At 45.2% G+C, this 18,693-nt stretch overlaps 1 protein-coding gene across 5 annotated transcripts in view; it reads right to left on the reverse strand.

Moving 5' to 3' along the window:
* Nucleotides 1–18,693, reverse strand: part of MORC2 (MORC family CW-type zinc finger 2) — a 42,037-nt gene that overhangs the window by 10,447 nt on the left and 12,897 nt on the right. For all 5 annotated transcript variants that reach the window (XM_035017385.1, XM_035017383.1, XM_035017384.1 and 2 more), the window contains exons 4-17: nt 15,250–15,318; nt 14,645–14,735; nt 11,083–11,191; nt 7,049–7,208; nt 6,833–6,944; nt 6,172–6,297; nt 5,278–5,357; nt 4,466–4,548; nt 3,825–3,910; nt 2,353–2,493; nt 2,115–2,269; nt 1,876–2,004; nt 1,272–1,377; nt 821–953 (exon numbers count right to left, since the gene is read on the reverse strand). In XM_035017385.1, the coding sequence (XP_034873276.1) occupies nt 821–953; nt 1,272–1,377; nt 1,876–2,004; nt 2,115–2,269; nt 2,353–2,493; nt 3,825–3,910; nt 4,466–4,548; nt 5,278–5,357; nt 6,172–6,297; nt 6,833–6,944; nt 7,049–7,208; nt 11,083–11,191; nt 14,645–14,735; nt 15,250–15,318 (1,580 nt within the window). The remainder of the gene's footprint in view (nt 1–820; nt 954–1,271; nt 1,378–1,875; nt 2,005–2,114; nt 2,270–2,352; nt 2,494–3,824; nt 3,911–4,465; nt 4,549–5,277; nt 5,358–6,171; nt 6,298–6,832; nt 6,945–7,048; nt 7,209–11,082; nt 11,192–14,644; nt 14,736–15,249; nt 15,319–18,693) is intronic.

Consider the following 18,693-nt stretch of genomic DNA (forward strand, 5'->3'; position numbering starts at 1 on the left):
TTCATCTAGCAATTGAGAGACCAGGAAAAAGTGTCAATGGACTAAATTCCTATAAAAGAAGCCAGAAAAGGTAAGAAAAGCCTGATGGAAAAGGTCAGAAAGGACAAGTGGGATTCAGTAGACAGGGAGGCAGGCCTAAGACATCCAGGGTAGTGTGAACATCTGCACAGACACAGAAGCCAGAAAAGAAAAAGCTTTTTACAATAAAAATGATAAATGTACCATAAATACATCTCAAAAACCTGACAAATCAATTATGAAAAAAATACATGAGAAGAAGCTATCCTAAAAGAAACAAATAGACAAAAAAATTGTCCAACTCAAAAATATGAAAGAAATTCAAATTATAAGATGTGTACCTCTGCCTGTCGAATTTGCAAAAAAACTTTAAAATAAATGTACTGCTTGTAAAGAAACAGAAATCAATATATCTTCTGGAGAATAACTTGGAAGTAGTTATAAAAAGCCATAAAATTTTACAAATGCTTTTACTCTTTCAAATTCACTTCTGGAAAATTATCCCAAGAGAAGTATGCACTAAAAAGAGTGTGTGTCATAACACGATTTCCATATTTTTATTATAAAATATATGTGTACATAGGCAGCCATAAAAAATTAGAAATGTTAGTTAATGGTGGTTACCTCTCTGGTAGAATACTTATTTTCTGCCCACATTGGAACACATAAACAAAATAGTTTGATTTTTTAAAATGATCATCATTAATGTACTCAAGAACCAGGGAGCCACTGACGGTTCCTGTTCCCATCCCAGACAGACCTGACACAGGCTAGCTCTGTCCACTGCCCATGACCCACGCACCTGCAGGGCTTCTAGCTTTTCCTGCTGCTGGCGAATTTTCTCTGTCAGCTGCTTCTGCTTCTCTTCTTGTGTCTTCAGGTCCTTTCTGAATGTCCCCAGGGGAACCTTCTGCTTCTGTTCAGAAGCCTCACATCTGTAGAAAAGAGGGTGTTAGGGAGGTTGTGGCAAAACAGGGCCCTAAGTAGGACACAGTCCTTCCTCTTCAGCCAACCCATGCTGTCTCTCACCACAGCAACAACCTCAGGGTTCCCAAATGTACAGAATTAATACTCACTGCAGGACAGACATCTATTCTTATTTCCAGGGCACTTACTATTTGCAGCAAGACAGAGATGTGAGAATATCAGCACTGACCTCAAGATGCACAGCAAGTTATTTACCCAAAGGGTAGGGAGAATACAGTGAGGAGAGAGGAGATACCCACAATCTCCTTGTTAGAGCAAGTGCTCACCGGTCCTGCTCAGGATCAGGGTTCATGGAGCAAACCCAGGTGTCAGGGTAATCTTTTTCCACAGAACTCAGCTGGAAGGGGAGGGTTCGCCACTTCAGACACAAATCTATGACACAGAAAACACCCCCATAAACATCAGCCATGTCCCATAATATCTTTAGTAAACAGGTTCCTCTCAACCAGGCCCAAGGCAAAGATACCCCCGACTTTCCATGGCTACAACTCTGCCTTCCTTACACAATGGTAATTCTTCTCAGGGACAGTGATTCCAGCAAGAATAGACACTTTATATCATGGACTTTCAATGTTCCCAGCCTCTCTCCCTCCTCCACCAGGATCCTGGCTCAATCATCAATCACACCATTAACAATGGGGTACCAAACCAAGTGAGGCAGGTTAGACACCTGCCTCATTCAGGAGGGACAGGTGGGACTTGACACAGCCCCAAGGCTGAGCTCCCAGGCCCATCATCAAACAGACTCATCCCCAGTGGGACCCAAAGTCCATGAATGTCAGTCAAGTCAGGAGGCCAGCAAGGGGTCAGAAAGAAGAGGGTCATGGATTATGGTGGAGAGTCAGGAGGAGGTTCCGACCACCAGCTCACCACACTGGATGGTGGTTGGGATTTCCATAGCTCTCCGGCGCTTGTAACGTAGATCGCTGGATGGGGGCTGGTTCCAGTTGGCAGAGAGGTAGCCAAACTCATCCCAGAACTTGATGATTCCCCTCTGGGCTGGAAAGGAAACCCACACATATTAGGAGCCAGCCTTTCGCTCTTCCTAAATTTACATCCTTGGGCACTAAGGGTATTCTAAGGTTGGAAGTGAACAGAAAGGGAATTACCAATGGCAATGTCCTTCCAATACTGTGCCAGGTGCTCCCCCATCGCCCGCAGCAGGTGCCGGTACTCCTTAGCATCAGCAAAGTCCTGCTTGTTGTGTGTAGGTTCCAGGACCAGGTAAGGCACATCAACAACCCCAACAACCCCACCGCATGCCCTGCAGGGAGAAAAAAGACACAACTCTGTCACCCCACTGGCCCACTGCCTCGGGCTGAAAAACTCTCCTTGGGCAATACTCACATGCCCCCTTCCAGCTGTGGGCCCACTTTTTCATACATCTTGATCAGGCGGCTACAGTTATAGATGAACATGCCATCCAGGTCCCGGTGCTCAATGTTGACCCCAAAAACAAAATTCAGTTCTTTAGGTTCTTTAAGTGCTCTGAGAAGACACAATATAAATTTAAGCAGATCAACCCATGAATACACAAACACCATGTTCTTGAAGATATGTTAGCTTAAGCTTAAACTTGAGACATGTTAAGGAGTAAGTTTTGCATTTCCAGTCAACATGTAACCCATCAGACTTGGTAGGGAGATGGTACTGTGCAGTGACTCTAAGCATCCCTAATTAAAAGCATGTGACTTTGGCTAGCTTCTGGTAACAAAACAGGGACGTTAAGATTTAAGTATGAATGGAATACTGTGAAGCTGTTGCAAATCTCTGTGAAGATAGTTACATGGTGGACTAAACACAAGATCATACCTACTCCACTAATGTGACAGTAATAAATTTTAAAAAGGTAAAAATTCACTAGAGCAATGAACACGTATGTGAGGGAAGAGACCCTCATGTGATAAGTAACAAAATCATGGAACTGAAAAGCAGATGGATGAGCAGCACACTCACTCAGAAGAATCCAAAAATGTATGCCTGTGGCAGGAAGGCCAAGAAGCAGCAACCCAGGAATTCAATGTCCAGAGCCCCAAGAAGCTCCAGACATAAGGTGGGACACGGAGATAATCTAATCAGTCAGGACAAGTGCCCACTCTCGATGAAAAAGGTCCAAAACTCAATCTACAGCATTACTCCACATTTGTAACCAGGGATAAAATATTAAGAGTAGATATTACCAGATGTGATTTAAATGGTACAAATGTAAGGGAGTTTTAAAATGGTTATTTCTAAAAATGATCTGTTTTACTAGTTTTATATAATAAGCATTTTATATATCCTTTAAATGAAAAGGAGAAAAAAGAAAAAAGAGAAAAAAGAAGGAAAGAGAGAGAAGGGAGAGAAGAGAGGGAGAGAGAGAGAAAAAAAAAAAAAAGAAGAAAGGGAGAGAGGGAAGGAAGAAAGAATGGGAGTTGCCAGGAAGGGAGGTCTACCAGGGAGTGGGCCCACCCTGCCTTTTCCTAGCTCAGGAAAAAATCTGCAGTGGGCATTTGACAAGCATTTGGGGTCACATCAATGGCTCTCAAAGCAATCTTTGTGACAGAATAGCGACCTCACAGGGTGGGGAGGGATTCCTTAAGCTCTTTAATTTTGACTATAAAAGCTACATAATTTTAAAAAACCAAAAGCCAGGGACGTCTGGGTGGCTCAGTTGGTTAAGGGTCCTGGGACCGAGTCCTGCATTGGGCTCCTCGCTCAGCGGGGAGCCTGCTTCTCCCCCTGCCTACCGCTCCCCCTGCTTCTGTGCACTCACACTCTCTCTGACAAATAAATCTTAAAAAAAAAACAAAAACAAAAAACCCAGCCCTGGCACTCACCGCTGCTTGGCCTCCTTGATCCGCTTCTTGACATCAGCTTCTCTGCGCAGGGTAATGGCTGTATTCTGGACCTGCCGCAACATCACCTGGAAATGTACATTGGCACCAAGTGAGGGGAGGAGGCGCTCTGGACCACAGCAGGCAATATTATAACAAACATCTGAAACTTCTCACTTTAAATCACATGGAATCAAAAACACACTCTGAGATTTACTTCTTTTCTACAGAAAATGGCCTTGATGGGGACAAACTCAAAAGCTATGCTTTACCTGACCAGGCTGAAATGGAAGGAGGAAACACCCCCAAATGAAATAATAGTGTCAGACAGAGGGGTAGAGAACTGCTCAGACTCCTTCACTACTGTGTGTGACCTGGGGCAAGTGACCATCTTCACTTCAATCTCCCTTTCTATAAACTGAGAATACTAACAGTGGCCACTCCATATGGTTGTTAGGATGTTGAAATGATTAGCTAAGATTCTACCATACAGTGTGTTCAATAATGATTATGGAAACACCTTAATATCCATTTTGCAGCTTTAGGGTAAGGAGTTCATGACTAGCCTGGGGCTAAGCCAGGCCAGCTCTGGGATCCTAATGCCAGAAATGCTAGACAATAGCTGCTCAGATCTGGGGCCTTACCCTGGAGTCCCGCGTGAGGTCTCCACCTAGGCGAACTTCTAAGGTCCGAGCTTTGCTCTCTGCCTCCCGTGCCTTCTCCTCAGCTGAAATCCAGAAGAAACCATGAATAAGAAATACAAAGGTTCAAAAACTCTTAATCATCCCTCTTGAATCCCAGTGTAGTACCCGCTGGGCAAGATGTGTATACACTGTCAAGGAACAGGAGAGCTGGGAGAGCAACCTCCAACCTCCCTGCCTGGAATGCAGTCAGTACAAAAAGGAAAATCCTTTTGTTTGGAGGTCCCAAACAAAACAGGCACTATTTATACTTGAGACATGTTTTTTAAACTTTATAAATGAACCAGAACAGGTCAAAAACTGCCCAAGGTAACCAGAGTTACATCCTCAGCAGGAGCTGGAAGTTATCCAAGTCCTCAGCCAATCACTCTCCATCAAGCAGCCAAGAAGCCCTGTCAGCATGAGAGACCTTGAGATGTTTGCCCTGGAGTCAGGAAAACCAATTTCACAAGTATTTGGGCCAAAGAAAAGTGTGAGATTCTTCACTCTGAGCAAGCCAAGGAGTTGACACTGTTTTAGGTAAGTCCCTATAAATGGCTGATGAAGAGAAACTAGTCTGGGAAGAAAAACTGCTGAGAGGATTGGCATGCAGGTATGCAAAAGGAACTAGACCCGTGGTTCAGGAGAACAGCCTGCCCCTGGGTGCTAGACAGAGCTTTTTTTGGATCCTGCTTTGGCCACGACAAGTATCCCCCAGACAATCCCAACCTGATCCCCCCTCCTGCCTGGGGGTGGGGGTGGGGGGTGCACATTACCAATCCGTGCTACATGCTCAGCTTTCTTCACCTCCTGCTCTGCACGAGTCTTGAAACGGCTTGATGTGTACTTGTACATCCTGAACAGGGGGAAAAAGCAACCTGAAGACCCAAGCAGCAGCAGGGTCAGGCAGCAACCTGAGCAACTCAGGAATACCCTGCCTTCCTGCTCCCTTCCAAGCTGCACTGTACTCATGATGAGTCAAAAACAAACTTTTTTTTTTTTTTTTTTAAGATTTTATTTATTTATTAGAGAGAGAGAGCACAAGCAGGGGGAGCAGCAGGCAGAGGGAGAAGCAGACTCCCCACTGAGCAGGGAGCCCGATGCAAGACTCGATCCCAAGACCCCGGGATCATGACCTGAGCCAAAGGCAGATGCTTAATGGACTGAGCCACCCAGCCGCCCCCAAAACAAACTTATTGTAGCAAAATACCCAATTCCTTACTCCACTTGCCCCTTGCTCCATCTTTGATAAGCAACCCCACTACTCACCAGGTGTATCAATAATCCCACAGCAGAAACAAATCTCAGCAATCAGCCAGGGCCTTTGCTCTCTCCTGTGTAGTGTCTAAAGGCCCCTTGGCCCTGAAGCTGAGAGGCTCAGACCGTTCATTGTGCCAGGCAGGGTACCCTCCATGTCACAGAAGGCACTCACACTCAACAAGCTTCACCAGCCAACCTCCACAGCTCATCAGCCATCTGTGTCCCTCCCTCAGGACTTAGAAGTTTCTATGCAGTAAATCACAAGTAGCTTAAAGGCCCAAATGCAGTCAACACTGTCAGAGCCTCTTATCATCACTCCTAGCATCACTCAAACAATGCCCCCGAGAAATACAGCCACGGCCCCATCCTCAGCTCAAGGGAACAGCAGACCAGGGTGGGCAGACCCCTACCTGGGCTTATATAGGCAGCAGGAAAGCCTCTTGGTCTGCACCTTGTGCCCATGGATGAAGATCCGCATCCGGGGATCAATATAAAGCACGGCAGCATAGGCACGGAAGGAGCGCCGCTCTGGCTTCCTAGAGGTGGCAGGAATAGAGGAGCGCTATCACCCACCCCACAACCAGCTTGACCAAAGATATGAAAGGACAGCCTTTCTGCAGACCCTCCACCTCACATGTTGGCTTTTCTCACCACCCTGAAGGGCTGCTCCCTCAGTGTGGGGAGCACACCCTTCACATCCCCAGCACAGGCACTCCACAGACATCGGACCCCACCTTACCACTGGCCCCACCACAGACCCAGCAAAACCCATCCTGTCTCTAGGCTCGGCTTCCAAATCAAGGAGTTGGGGCAAGGAATCAAGGAGTCGGGGCAAGGAATCAAGGAGTCGGGGCAATCTTTTCTTTTGGCTTAGCTGAGGAGCTGCTGTCCTATTCATCCTTCTGTTTGTGGTAAGAAAACGTGGAGTGCTCAGCTTCAACTCCAATACTGGGAAATTCAGGGAATGAGCCCCACCCCCCCTTCGCTATTAAAGTCACCTCCTGAGCTTTCTCTCCCTGAGAAAATGGACCACCAGTTCCAAGCCTTCCCTCCCTTCCCAGCCATACTCACGTGCCCTCTGGGGAAGTCTCTGCCATCTGGATATCTCTTGGATTTGAGATTATGTCTAGCTCTGGCTCTCCATTATCCATGAGTTTGAGATTGAAGATGATCACCAGTGTTCCTGGGAAACAAATCCTCCTTTTGTCCTGCCAGGCACCACCTGATCATCCCCACACCACTCATGGCTCCTGGATTCTAGGGCCTGTAAAGCTCAAGTCTACTTACCACTGTCTCCAGGAATCTTCATGAACTGAGTCATAACTTCCTCTTCATTGTGGAAGGGAGAATACTTGTAGATGAGTTCTGTCTCGATGGCAAACTTCTCCACGTTGTCTGTGACAGGTTCCCGGGTCCGAGCATTCCAGGTGGGCAATGGGACTATCACCTTTGGAGAAAGCACGGACAGACACTTTGAGGGAAGACCCAGAATAGCCTTCCCCCAAAATGTGCATCCATCTTGTCCCTCTCCACAGTGGCTCCACATTGCCCCAGAGGTGAGGTCCAAGCTTTGCAGCCTGACACCAGAGGCTCTGTGGCTTCTGCCCTTCCCAAGCCTCAGTCTCACAGCAGAAGGTCCTCTGGGATATGCTGATTTATGCCCTGGGGGTCTTTGCATGAGCAGTTCCCTGCTTGGGATGGCCCTGGCCATTCTCCCAATTTGATATCAATTCTTCTCTCTCTACTACTGAAAAGATATTTGTACTTATCTAGTGAATGTGAAGATACATATAAACATACAACTCAGCAATTCCACTCCCAGGTTCTGGGAGTGTCTTCTGCACATATGTACCAGCAAACATGTAAGAGTAATGTAAATATCCAAAACAGAATGGATAAATTACACTATCATATATTTATACAATGGAATAGTGTATAGTAATGACGATGAACAAACTAACAGCTATCAGCATCAACATGCATGGATCTCAAAAACAACGTTATGTGAGGGGCACCTGGGTGGCTCAGTCGGTTAAGGGTCCGACTCTTGGTTTTGGCTCAGGTCATGATCTCAGGGTCATGAGATCAAGCCCCAATGTTGGGCTCTGTGCTAGGCATGGAGCCTGCTTGAGATTCTTTCTCTCCCTCTGCCCCTCCCCCTAACTAAAACAAAAACAACCAAAAAACGTTATGTGAAAAAGACAAAATAGAAAAAAAAAATCTATGGTATGAGCCCACTTAAATAAACGTCATAAAATAGACAAAGTAAACTATTATTCAAGAATGCATACACAACACAGGTGCCAAAACTATAAAGAGAAACAAGAAAATAATCATTACAAAAGTTACCTGAAGGCGGTTCCTTCAGAGGTACAATAAGGAATACAATTAGTGAGGGGACACACTGGGGGCTTCTGGTATCAGTCTATTATGGCAACTACCTAGGTGTTCACTTTATAATTATTCTCTCAACTGTACCTGTATTTTAATACACAATTCCATATTATGGAATTTAATCTTATGTTTTTAAAAGTCCTACCTTTCTCAATTGTACCTCAATAAAACGGGGGGGAAAAAAAATCCTACTCTTTCTTCTAAAATCCTACCCTTAAGTGCCGCACCCAGAGGCTTAGATGTGCTTCTCTCCCAGCCAGCTGCCCAGGAGCCCTGTGGATAGAGGACTGCTTCATTCCCTCTGTAAAGCGAAGCAGTCCAGGCACCTAAAAGCTCAAATCAAATGGCCCACCCTAAGAATAAAGGGATTCTGTATTTTAAAAAGTGCCGGGGTGATAAACTGTTAAGGGTTCTGAGACATTTTACTGGTTTCTAAGAAGCTTTATGCCTAATGGTATTCATCCCTAGAGCTGGTTTGGACACATTCCTACCCAGTAGAAAATGATCTTATTTTGAAATCTTGGCCGAGTTTGCACTGGAGTACAATCCAAAATAGTGACCTTCTAGCACCAAGTAAGGAAAAAATTTCAACCTAGCTTTTTCACCCGGGGAACTGAATTCCATTTGTGTTCTGTGAATCTATACCTGACTCTGCAACCCCCATTCTTCACAGCAGCCCCAGGTGATAACAGCATTGCTTTAAACAGCATACACTTCCACTGGCACCCATCCCGGCCATCAGGACACTTCCTTAATTTCAATGTCACCACACTCCTGGTTTTCCTCCTACCCATCTGGTCACTCCTGTCTTTTCTGCCACCTTCTCCTCTCCCTGGAGGAGAGCATCCCTGAGATCCCAGGTCCTCTTCTCACTCTGAACACTCCTTTAGGTGAGCTCATCTGCTACCAAGGATCCCAGAGCCCAGGCCTCCCCTCAAGCTCACGACCCAAACTTAACTTTCCATGTCCAGGAAAACTTACTCTTCACCAAAGAGGAGGATGCTATTTTCTTTCATTCTTCACCAGCTCCAAACAGCCCACATCATGCCCCAGCTACCACACCAGAACCTACATCATTCATGACCCTCCTCCCTTTTCCCCTCTCCACTGATCAAACACCAGATTTGTGGGTCCCACATGTTAAAGGACCTCCCTGCTGTGGTCCTACCAGGCTACACACAGCTAGGGAATTTCAGCTAGTTTACTCCAACACCTGTCTTTTCAATCCAATCACCACACAATAACAAAATGATTTTTTTTTTTTTTTTAAAGAGAGAAAGAGTGCGAGCAGGCAGGAAGGGGGAAAGAGGGAGAGAGAGAATCTAAAGCAGGCTCAGCACTGGGCATAGCCCAATGCGGAGCTCCATCTCACGCCCTGAGATCACGACCTGAGGTGAAATCAAGAGTCAGATCCTTAACTGACTGAGCCACCCAGGGGCCCCACCAAACTGATCATCTTAAAAGGGAATCTGATACTGCCACACCCTTGCTTAAGTTCCCTTTGAAGGCTGGTGTTAGTAAAGTCCTATATTCACCAAGGCCCTGAGGTCAAGCCTGACCTAGCCCTCCCTGCTCTCCAGAGGCCACCACCTTTCTTCAGGTAGCCCCTCTGCCAAGTCCCTTCCCACAGCCCTCACCAGCCCTCAGGGCCTTTAACAGACTATTTCCATGGACTTGACCACCCTCCTCCCACTACCCACAGTCCATCAGGAAACATTCCTGAAAACCACAGCCTGGGCAAAAGTTCTCCTGCCCTACCTTCTACCAGGAGCGTTCTTTCCAGCTGTAGCACTTCTCTCACTGCATGTATGATAGATGAATTGACACAGTGCACCAAAAAGGCAAACAAATCCACTGGCTTACCAAGTAAAGGTGGTGGAAAAAGACCGCCTTTCATTCCCACCATGAACTAATTTGCTATGATTTAAGCTTATTATCTAAATAGGGCCAGCACAAATCTAATCACAGCTAACCAAGAGAGATTAATCAGATTGAAACCCTGACTAAATTCACCTATCTGGGGATTTCTCTCTGCACACCCTCTCAGCCCCCTCTCTACAGCTCTGGCCACCACCTCCCACACATGAAAGGAGGAAGAGTCCAGTCTGAGGCTGGGCAAACTAAAACTGTCTCTGATACCCCCTCTGGTGAGGAAGCACAGACCTCACCAGACCAACTCCGTAGATGTCTGAGCCACCAGGCCACAAAGAGAATCAACTGAGCATGTGTTTAGCTTACATAGTTATCTAATTACTGAAATGTTTTAAAATGAGAATATTCCAAATTCATTATGACTTCTTTCCAGCATAGCAATGATGAGCTGGGGCTAAGTGTCATCTGTCATTTAGCAAAGAACTTACAATGATGTTTTCCATATACTCACCTGCTTCACTACCTGCCCAGGCCCCACAAGTATCTTACTTGTTCCTTCTGATATAAACGATTAAAGCAACATATTTCCTTCAAAAGGAAAATACATTCATAGCACATTCCACAAAATCACCATCATATGGGAAAGACAGTGCTGCTCCTATTATTAGTTCCTATTACTACTGCAGGTTGTGATCTCCACCCACAGTAAAGAAGCCAAAACACTCCCCTTGATAAAACTCTTCATACTAACACTCCACCCACCAAACTAAATTTAGGCTGCAGCTCTAGAGAAGCTGCAAATCCAACTCTTGGTTCCTGCCATTTTGATGGCCTCATTCTCAGAAACAGGACAACTGTTCTCTAAAGCTTTGAGATTTTTACTTCCTCTCACACTAAGAGGTCTGCCTAACCCCTCAACCAGTTCATCCAACCAACTAATCCCATAAGGAGGCATGGCCGCAATCCTGCAACCCCAATGAGCCCAGCATCGCAAATAACCTAAGCAGACCCAGGAAATGTGAAATAATGACTTAGGCCACGAGGACAGGACCTACTTCATCAATGCCTTCCTCCTCATGAAAGGTCCGAGACAAAAAGAGGCAGGTCATGGTGTCTTCCTTCTTGGTGAAGAGTATAAAATCCTTCCCAATGCGCATTGAGCCCCTGAAAGGAAAGCAGAAATGGGTTATTCTCCCAGGGAGATTTTGAATCCCAGGGATTCAAAAACTCACCTGAAAAAGGAGCAAATTCACCCTCTGGACATGACTGAAACTGCCTTTAGAGGGCTCTCCTCAAGACCTCCCTCCCTCGCAGGACCCTGAGATGAGGTCCACAGTCCTCATTCCCTCTGCTCTTCCATCAGCCTTCATTGTTCCTCACAACCAGCCTGACCACACTTACCCACCGTACAAGGCTTCCCCACCACCCTTCTAGGGCACATTCACCACGGATCGTCAGCCCCAAGTTAACTCCTGACCTGCTGCACATGGTAAGTAACCCTGCTGCCCATGCACCAGGTTCATCTCAGCTACACAAGGACTGCTGTACTCTTTGTGCCACTATCAGATTTCTCTCCAGGAACCGATACCTTCAACACATCATCGTCCATGCTGACCACATCCAGTTCCCATCTGATCCTTCCTTTGTTGACACAAACTCCATTCTCATTCACTCATCAAATGGCAGTACCATCAAGGGCACAGCCCACAGTCTACACTCATAAATCCTCAAAAAAAAAAAAAACCCAGTATGATCCCAAGGCTCAGCCAAATATAGGGGCTAACCATACACAACATAATTCTTAATCATAGTTTTTAAGAAGGCCTATAATTGGCTCATGTCCTGTAACTACAACCATCTTCTGTCTCAAAATTGTTTCGCCACCTCAAGCTCCTTATGACAGAGGCAGTCCCTGCTTTTAGATGCAACTGGTTTCTGGGAAATGTGCCTTGAGGCTGGGTTCCACAACGCAAAAGTCCGAATGGAATCAACTGCTTCCTTCCTATTTGGCCACATTAAATCATCTGAGAAACAGGCAAGGACAGGCCTTTCTGGGCAACATGGAACAGGGCAGAAGTTCCAACAGTTCATTGCCCGGTGAACAATGGGGCTGTTTATTAGCTCCTTTCTTCTGAGCAGCTTCTGGGGCTTTATGGCTATTATCTCATTAGTCTTCATAATACCCCAGGGAGGGGATGGCAGTGGGAAGCCTCATTACTCTCTTGTATGTACAAATACAAACCAGGCTGGCATGCCAAACACACAAATGAATGCCATGTCCCATTTCCCCAAATGCTCAGGAAAACGCCCAGGACACTATCCAGAGACACTTGGCAGCAGGGGCTGCCAAGTTCTCTTTCTCCTCTTCCAGTTCCCAAGATGCTGGCAATGCTGCTTCCTCTGACAGATTTCACAGCCCTCCTCCTTCTTCCCTGAAGCTTATGGATAGCAAAATGAGGCATATTACCTTGCCTTCTGTCAAAGCTTGCTCTTGCCCTAATTTGGCAAAAACTCTCACTTTGTGCTTCCTTCTTCCCTCTTTGATCCTGACCTTGGAGGCTAAAGAGCAACAACCCCCAAAATGCCACCTCTCTGCTGGCTTCCTTGCTTCTCAGCCCTATTCTCACCATAAATCACTCCCGCTTGAAACTCTTATTCAACTTCTGGATTCAAAATAAATATACTCTCAACACTAGATGGCTCCAACTCAATGCATCCTTTACAAAACTCATGCTACTAAAATATGCTAATGACAACACTCTCAACTTTCTGGTCTTCTAAGTACTGTCAGAGTCATATTTAGTTTGCTCCTCAAACTTGCTCTGTAAGGGAGAATGTCAGAGAATAGAACCCCATTTTCTAAATTAGAAAACAGATATTCAGAGACGTGAAACAGCTTGCCTGCGGCCACAAAACTGCTAAGACCAGCTAGGAGGAGGCTGGCCTACAATCCAGATGGGAAGTCAGGACTTCTTTCACACTGACTCTAAGAGACCTCAGTTATTGGGATTTAGGGCACCAGCAACAGGGGAACCTAACCTATAGATTCCTAGACCCTACCCTAGACAAGGAATCTGCTAATGGAAAGAACAAAGGAGAAATAAAATAAGAATCCAGAAACTAGTCTAAGGCTCTCAAAGCAATGACAGCATTTAATCCTTAACTTACTTGGCACGTATTATAATCCCAATTTACAAAGGAGGAAACTGAGGCTCAGAGAAATAATTAAGTGGCTGAGGTGAGATTTGAATTTTAATTTGCATGACTGAAGTGAGATGGATAACAGCTCCAGCTTTGCAGTCAAAAGGACCTGGTTCATATCTCAGCTCTACACTCAGGCAAATATTTGTATACCTCTGGGCAAATCACTTCATCCCCATAAATCTCAATTTCTTCATTGGAAAATGAGAATAAAAAACGAGAATAGGGGCGCCTGGGTGGCTCAGTCATTAAGCATCTGCCTTTGGCTCAGGTCATGATCCCAGAGTCTTGGGATCAGCTCCGCATCAGGCTCTCTGCTCAGCGGGGAGCCTGCTTCTCCCTCTCCCACTCCCCCTGCTAGTGTTCCTTCTCTTGCTTTGTCTCTGTCAAATAAATAAATAAAATCTTAAAAAAAAAAAAATGAGAATAGGAGGATTAAATAAGATTATCCAAGTAAAGTTTTTAGCACAGTGCCTGGCACATGGTAAGTACTTGTTATTACCATTTGGTTTCTCCCCTGAAAGACAAATCAGAAAGTCCAGATACCATGTCTCCGATGTCTTTGGAAGCACTCTCTTTCCCTGCCACACATCTAAAGCATGCTGCATGTGAGGGACAACTGATACTGTTGACTGACCAAAACACACCCTCTAACAAAACAACATGTTTTCCACAGCAAGACTAGAAACGTGACTCAGAATTCCATTTGTACAAACTCCAATTCCACTATATCTTATTCCATCCAAGGGGATGTACAGCTGGAAGTGAGCATTTCAGAAATAGAAACCTTTCTCTTGGGGCTTCACTCAAAATCAGAACAACACATTCCAAACAACAAACAAGTGGGAACCAAGGGCTGAGAAAGAAGTCCCAAAGGATCTGAAGACATTAGGTAGGTCCCTGCTACAGGGTCTAGCAGGACACAGAAGTGGAGACCATGTCCTCTGAGAGGGAAGGTTCAGATCTCTATTACTCACTCTGGATCCCCAGTGCCTGGCTCAAAACATGACATGTGGCAGGTGCTCAAGGCACACTGCTGTGCCATGAAGCAACCCCTTTAGCATCTCAGATACATCCTAACCCCACAAAACAACCACTTGCATCCTCAAACCACAGGGTAAAAATAAGAATTTTCATCAGGAGGAGAAATGCGGTTCCAGAGCACATTGCCAAGAGAAACCTACAGCTTGCTTCTCTCACCCCAAATGTTTAGGATGTTCATTCTTTCAATCTGTAAGGAAAACTTGGCTGAACGACAGTTGCTAAGTCTTAAAACTACTTCTTTCTGACTTAATTCTTCTGCTCCAGAGTTACACTAATGGAAGGATAAGGAATACAAAGTTTTCATTGGACAACAGCAGGAGAGTACTGCTTGATTCTGTATTGAGTCCTACAACAGGCTTCTAGTATACTTACGATTTTAACCCATTCCCATATTGCCCAATCTGGGTGGACTCAGGTGTTCGTTTGGCCGACTTCCCAAACTGGATCACACTGGCAGCATCACCTGAAGTGACAGGCACAAAAGAAAGTGAAGCATTTGCATTTCTTCCCCAGGATCCTCAAAAATAAAAGGTCTGAGCCTTGTTAAATCTAAGCAGGGCTGTGTGTCTACTAAAACCACTTCCCAAGGAAATTCAGAACCATGAGGCAAATGGAGACAACCTCTGACTGGCCTGTTAGTACCACCATCACTATGAGTTTATTCTGTTACCAAAACATGGTATGAAGGCTGAGGGAGCCCTCTGTAGTTCCAGCTCCAGGATGTTGTGCAAGATGATAAATACAATGTCAAAAGACAGGTAATTTGACTGACTTCAGGTTGCCATTCAGATCCTATCTCCCATGCTAAGACAAGACCTGGCAAATCCATTAGTGGAATTAAGCCTGAGATGTTGCAACAGACCTCTCTCTCTCTCCAGGTGGATCTTCTAATCACAATAGTAAGGCAACAGAAAAACAACACAATGAGTATTTAGTAAAAGGAGTTACATCCTCCCCAAAGAAATCTCATCACTTACTTGGATCCATTCCTGCTCCATCATCCAAAAAGCAAAGCATAAATCCTCCTCGAAGGTCCTCTCGCCTTTCTGTAAAAGAAGCAGTTGCCATTACTGGGTAGTTACCTACCAGAGGATAGCAACATGGGTAAGGTCAAAAGGTGTATCAATGTGACATTTGGCCCAAAAAGGTTAGGACAAACCTAGCTCCTCCTCCTAATAGTCTATTAGAAGGTAAATGTCAGGGTCCTTGAGGGTGGATATTACTATCAAAGGTTCTCCAATGCTTTCTAGTTAATGACAAAGATTAACAGAATCTTTGAGGGCAGGAAATACCTGGTCCACTAGACTAACCACCAAGCAGGAAGCACAACTCAGGGCTCGATTCCAGGACTCTGAGGTCATGATCTGAGTCCACTGTCTGAGTCACCCAGGCACCCCTGAATATGCATGTATTTAATGCAAACCTCAATCATCCTTCTGCCTCTTCCACCTGGATTACTTCCACCTCTGCCCTCTGCTATGGATCCCAAGTCACTAAAGTACTCCAACTACAACACACTGTACCTTATCAACATTGCTCAAATTCAACAGGGCATCGGGCGCCTGGGTGGCTCAGTTGGCTAAGCGACTGCCTTCGGCTCAGATCATGATCCTGGAGTCCCTGGATCGAGTCCCGCATCGGGCTCCCTGCTCGGCAGGGAGTCTGCTTCTCCCTCTGACCCTCCCCCCCCGCCATGTGCTTGCTCTCTCTCATTCTCTCTCAAATAAATAAATAAAATCTTAAAAAAAAAAAAATTCAACAGGGCATCTCCTTTGTGGGTTAAATCTGGGGTAGCCTTCAGACAATGTGATCAAGCCAGACATGCTGTGGGCACAGTGGTGGCAGTTACTATCCAGAGAAATTGCTAAGTCTGTGTATGACTATCCCCAGGCTAACCTGAATTTCTGGGTTATCTGTATTCATTGCCACACCCTCTGCTTGTTATGGGTACCTGAAATGGCTCCCTAACCTAGGAATATGATGGCGCAAGATGCAGTGAGAACTGCCTGGTTCCCAGCTGGACTTGCTCAACTAGAAGGAAGAATAGTCTTTTGACAAGAGAATTAAGTCCTTTGACAGTGCAGCCATGGCAGGGCTTCTTGGTTGACAGAAGGGGAACAAAACAAACTGGCTGCCATTTCAGTGGGTGGAAGAACCTCTTCTTTCAGTAGCTGTCTTCTGTAGTAGCAGGTGGTTACTCAAAGTAGTATGGGTCTAAGCATGTCACAAACACTAAAGAAGAGATTCCCAAATAGGGAAAGGGGCGATATTGGAGTTTCCAAGGTGCCTATGACCAATGATGAGGATTATGCTGACAAAGGAGAACAGCACAGGCTTTGGAATCAGGAGATCACTTCTACTAAAAGGAAAAAGTCTACGTAAGGGACTATAGGAACAAGCCCAAGGCTGCTATGATGCCTAGTTCCCAAGTACTTTTTTGTTCCCCACAAGCTGTGGTTCACCAACTTTATAGAACTATCAAAGCTGAGGAATCCCAGTTTAAAATACTCTTTGTCCTCCCCTTGGGCTAAAGATTCAAATGAGTCATGATCACCTTCTGTTAAATTGACTAGTTAGTGTAATTTAAAACGCTATTTTAAAAGTACTATAAACCACAGATTTTCAAGTATCACTAAGTGTTCAGGAAGCTGACTTTGCTGAAACATTAATAACAAGTGCTTTTTTTTTTTTTTTTTTAAAGATTTTATTTATTTATTTGACAGAGAGTGTCACAGCGAGAGAGGGAACACAAGCAGGGAGAGTGGGAGAGGGAGAAGTAGGCTTCCCGCAGAGCAGGGAGCCCGATGTGGGACTCGATCCCAGGACCCGGGACCATGACCTGAGCCGAAGGCAGACGCTTAACGACTGAGCCACCCAGGCGCCCAATAACAAGTGCTTCTTAAAAGTTCAAGAGCAAGGACCTTCCTATTAAGTACTTAAGGTAGATAAGAAAATTTCTCCTTATGGCAGTGCGTCTTATCAGTGTGGAGAATCCAAGTGAGATCTAGTAAGCATGAGCAAGTGCAAGAAAAGTGCAAAAAGGCTTCAAAGTTTCCTTCTGGAGGAAGCAAAGTATTACATGGAGACTCAAACTAGGACAGATACAGAGCATGGTAAAAAAAAAAAAAAAAAAGTGTTCTAAATCTAGCCAAGAGTCATTTGTTGTACACTTCAGCCATAAAACATTCACGAAGATTCTGCGTTGGAATCTAGAAATTGGTTCAAGCCAACTAGCATTCCTTGAACACTATATAGGAAATTACTGCAAGGCCCCTGTGTTTGTTAGGTACTCATCACTTAACAGTGGGCCTGAGATCCCTTCCTTGTTCAAGGACTTCATTTAAATATTTTTCATGTGGTTTACAAGGGTAAAAGTTCCACCAGTAGAGGACCCTCCTGGCCACATAGTGATCAACAGCCTGTAAGCAGCTAGTAGTACCCAAGTCCACATGATCATATGCAATACTGCCTCAGGGCCAAGAGAGACTAGCTGACACAGCAGTCACTTCTTCAACTTTGGAAACAGGCAATGTGGCATCATCACCTGGCTACAATGCTTATCCTCATCACTTGTTTATTCAATGAGTATTTACTGAGCACTTCCTCTGTTCCTGGCTCTGTGATGAAGACAGTAGTAAACAATGCAGATATGACCACTGCCTTCATGGAGCTTACAGTCCAGTAGATGCTACTCTCTGTAGCAAATCAGTTAAGCAGAAGGGTTTAAGCAGGAGACTAAGAGTAACAGCTAGAGTAAAATGTATTGTGCGTTAAGAATCAGTTGAAGAGCTTGTTAAAAATACAGATTTGGGGCTCTACCCCAGAAAGTCTGTGTGGGTCTGAGGAGGTACCTGAGAATTTGATTTCTAACAAGCTCCCAGGGGATGCTGATGCTGTCCATCAGTGGACCACTCTGTGAGAAGCACTAAGCTAGAGAATCAAGAACCAGAAGGTTTCCCGGCTCAAAACTATCTCCCTAGACATCCCACCAGTTAGAGATGTATTCCTAACACCTGATATTTACTTGTCAGTTGAGTGTTATCTGAAGCCTCCAAGCAAAGGACTTTGATGAAGGAGGGGGAGTTCTAGAGAGAGGAGAGTCTAAGCAGCTGGGTGTTGTATGCTCCCACTCCCATCATACATCTTGGAAGCAAGAAAGGGAAGGCAAAGCCAAACTGCCTTCTTTACAGTTGTGCTTCAGATCCTAGTAGCAGCTATGTAAGATTATCAGAATGAGTTTGGAAAGATGCACATCTAAGCTCCCCCCAATATGACCAAGTCTGGCTTCTCCAAATTAGCCTGACATCATCCCATCATCCAACTCCCACTGGGGAGAAGACAGAAAGAAGCAGGAGAAGAAATGTAAAATGGAACTGGTAAGGCAAAAATCAGAGATGAAAAATAATATTGTCCTTAACAGA

Source organism: Mirounga leonina, unplaced genomic scaffold, assembly GCF_011800145.1.
Source record: "Mirounga leonina isolate KUSES-001 unplaced genomic scaffold, KU_Mleo_1.0 Mir_171, whole genome shotgun sequence".
Taxonomy (NCBI): domain Eukaryota; kingdom Metazoa; phylum Chordata; class Mammalia; order Carnivora; family Phocidae; genus Mirounga; species Mirounga leonina.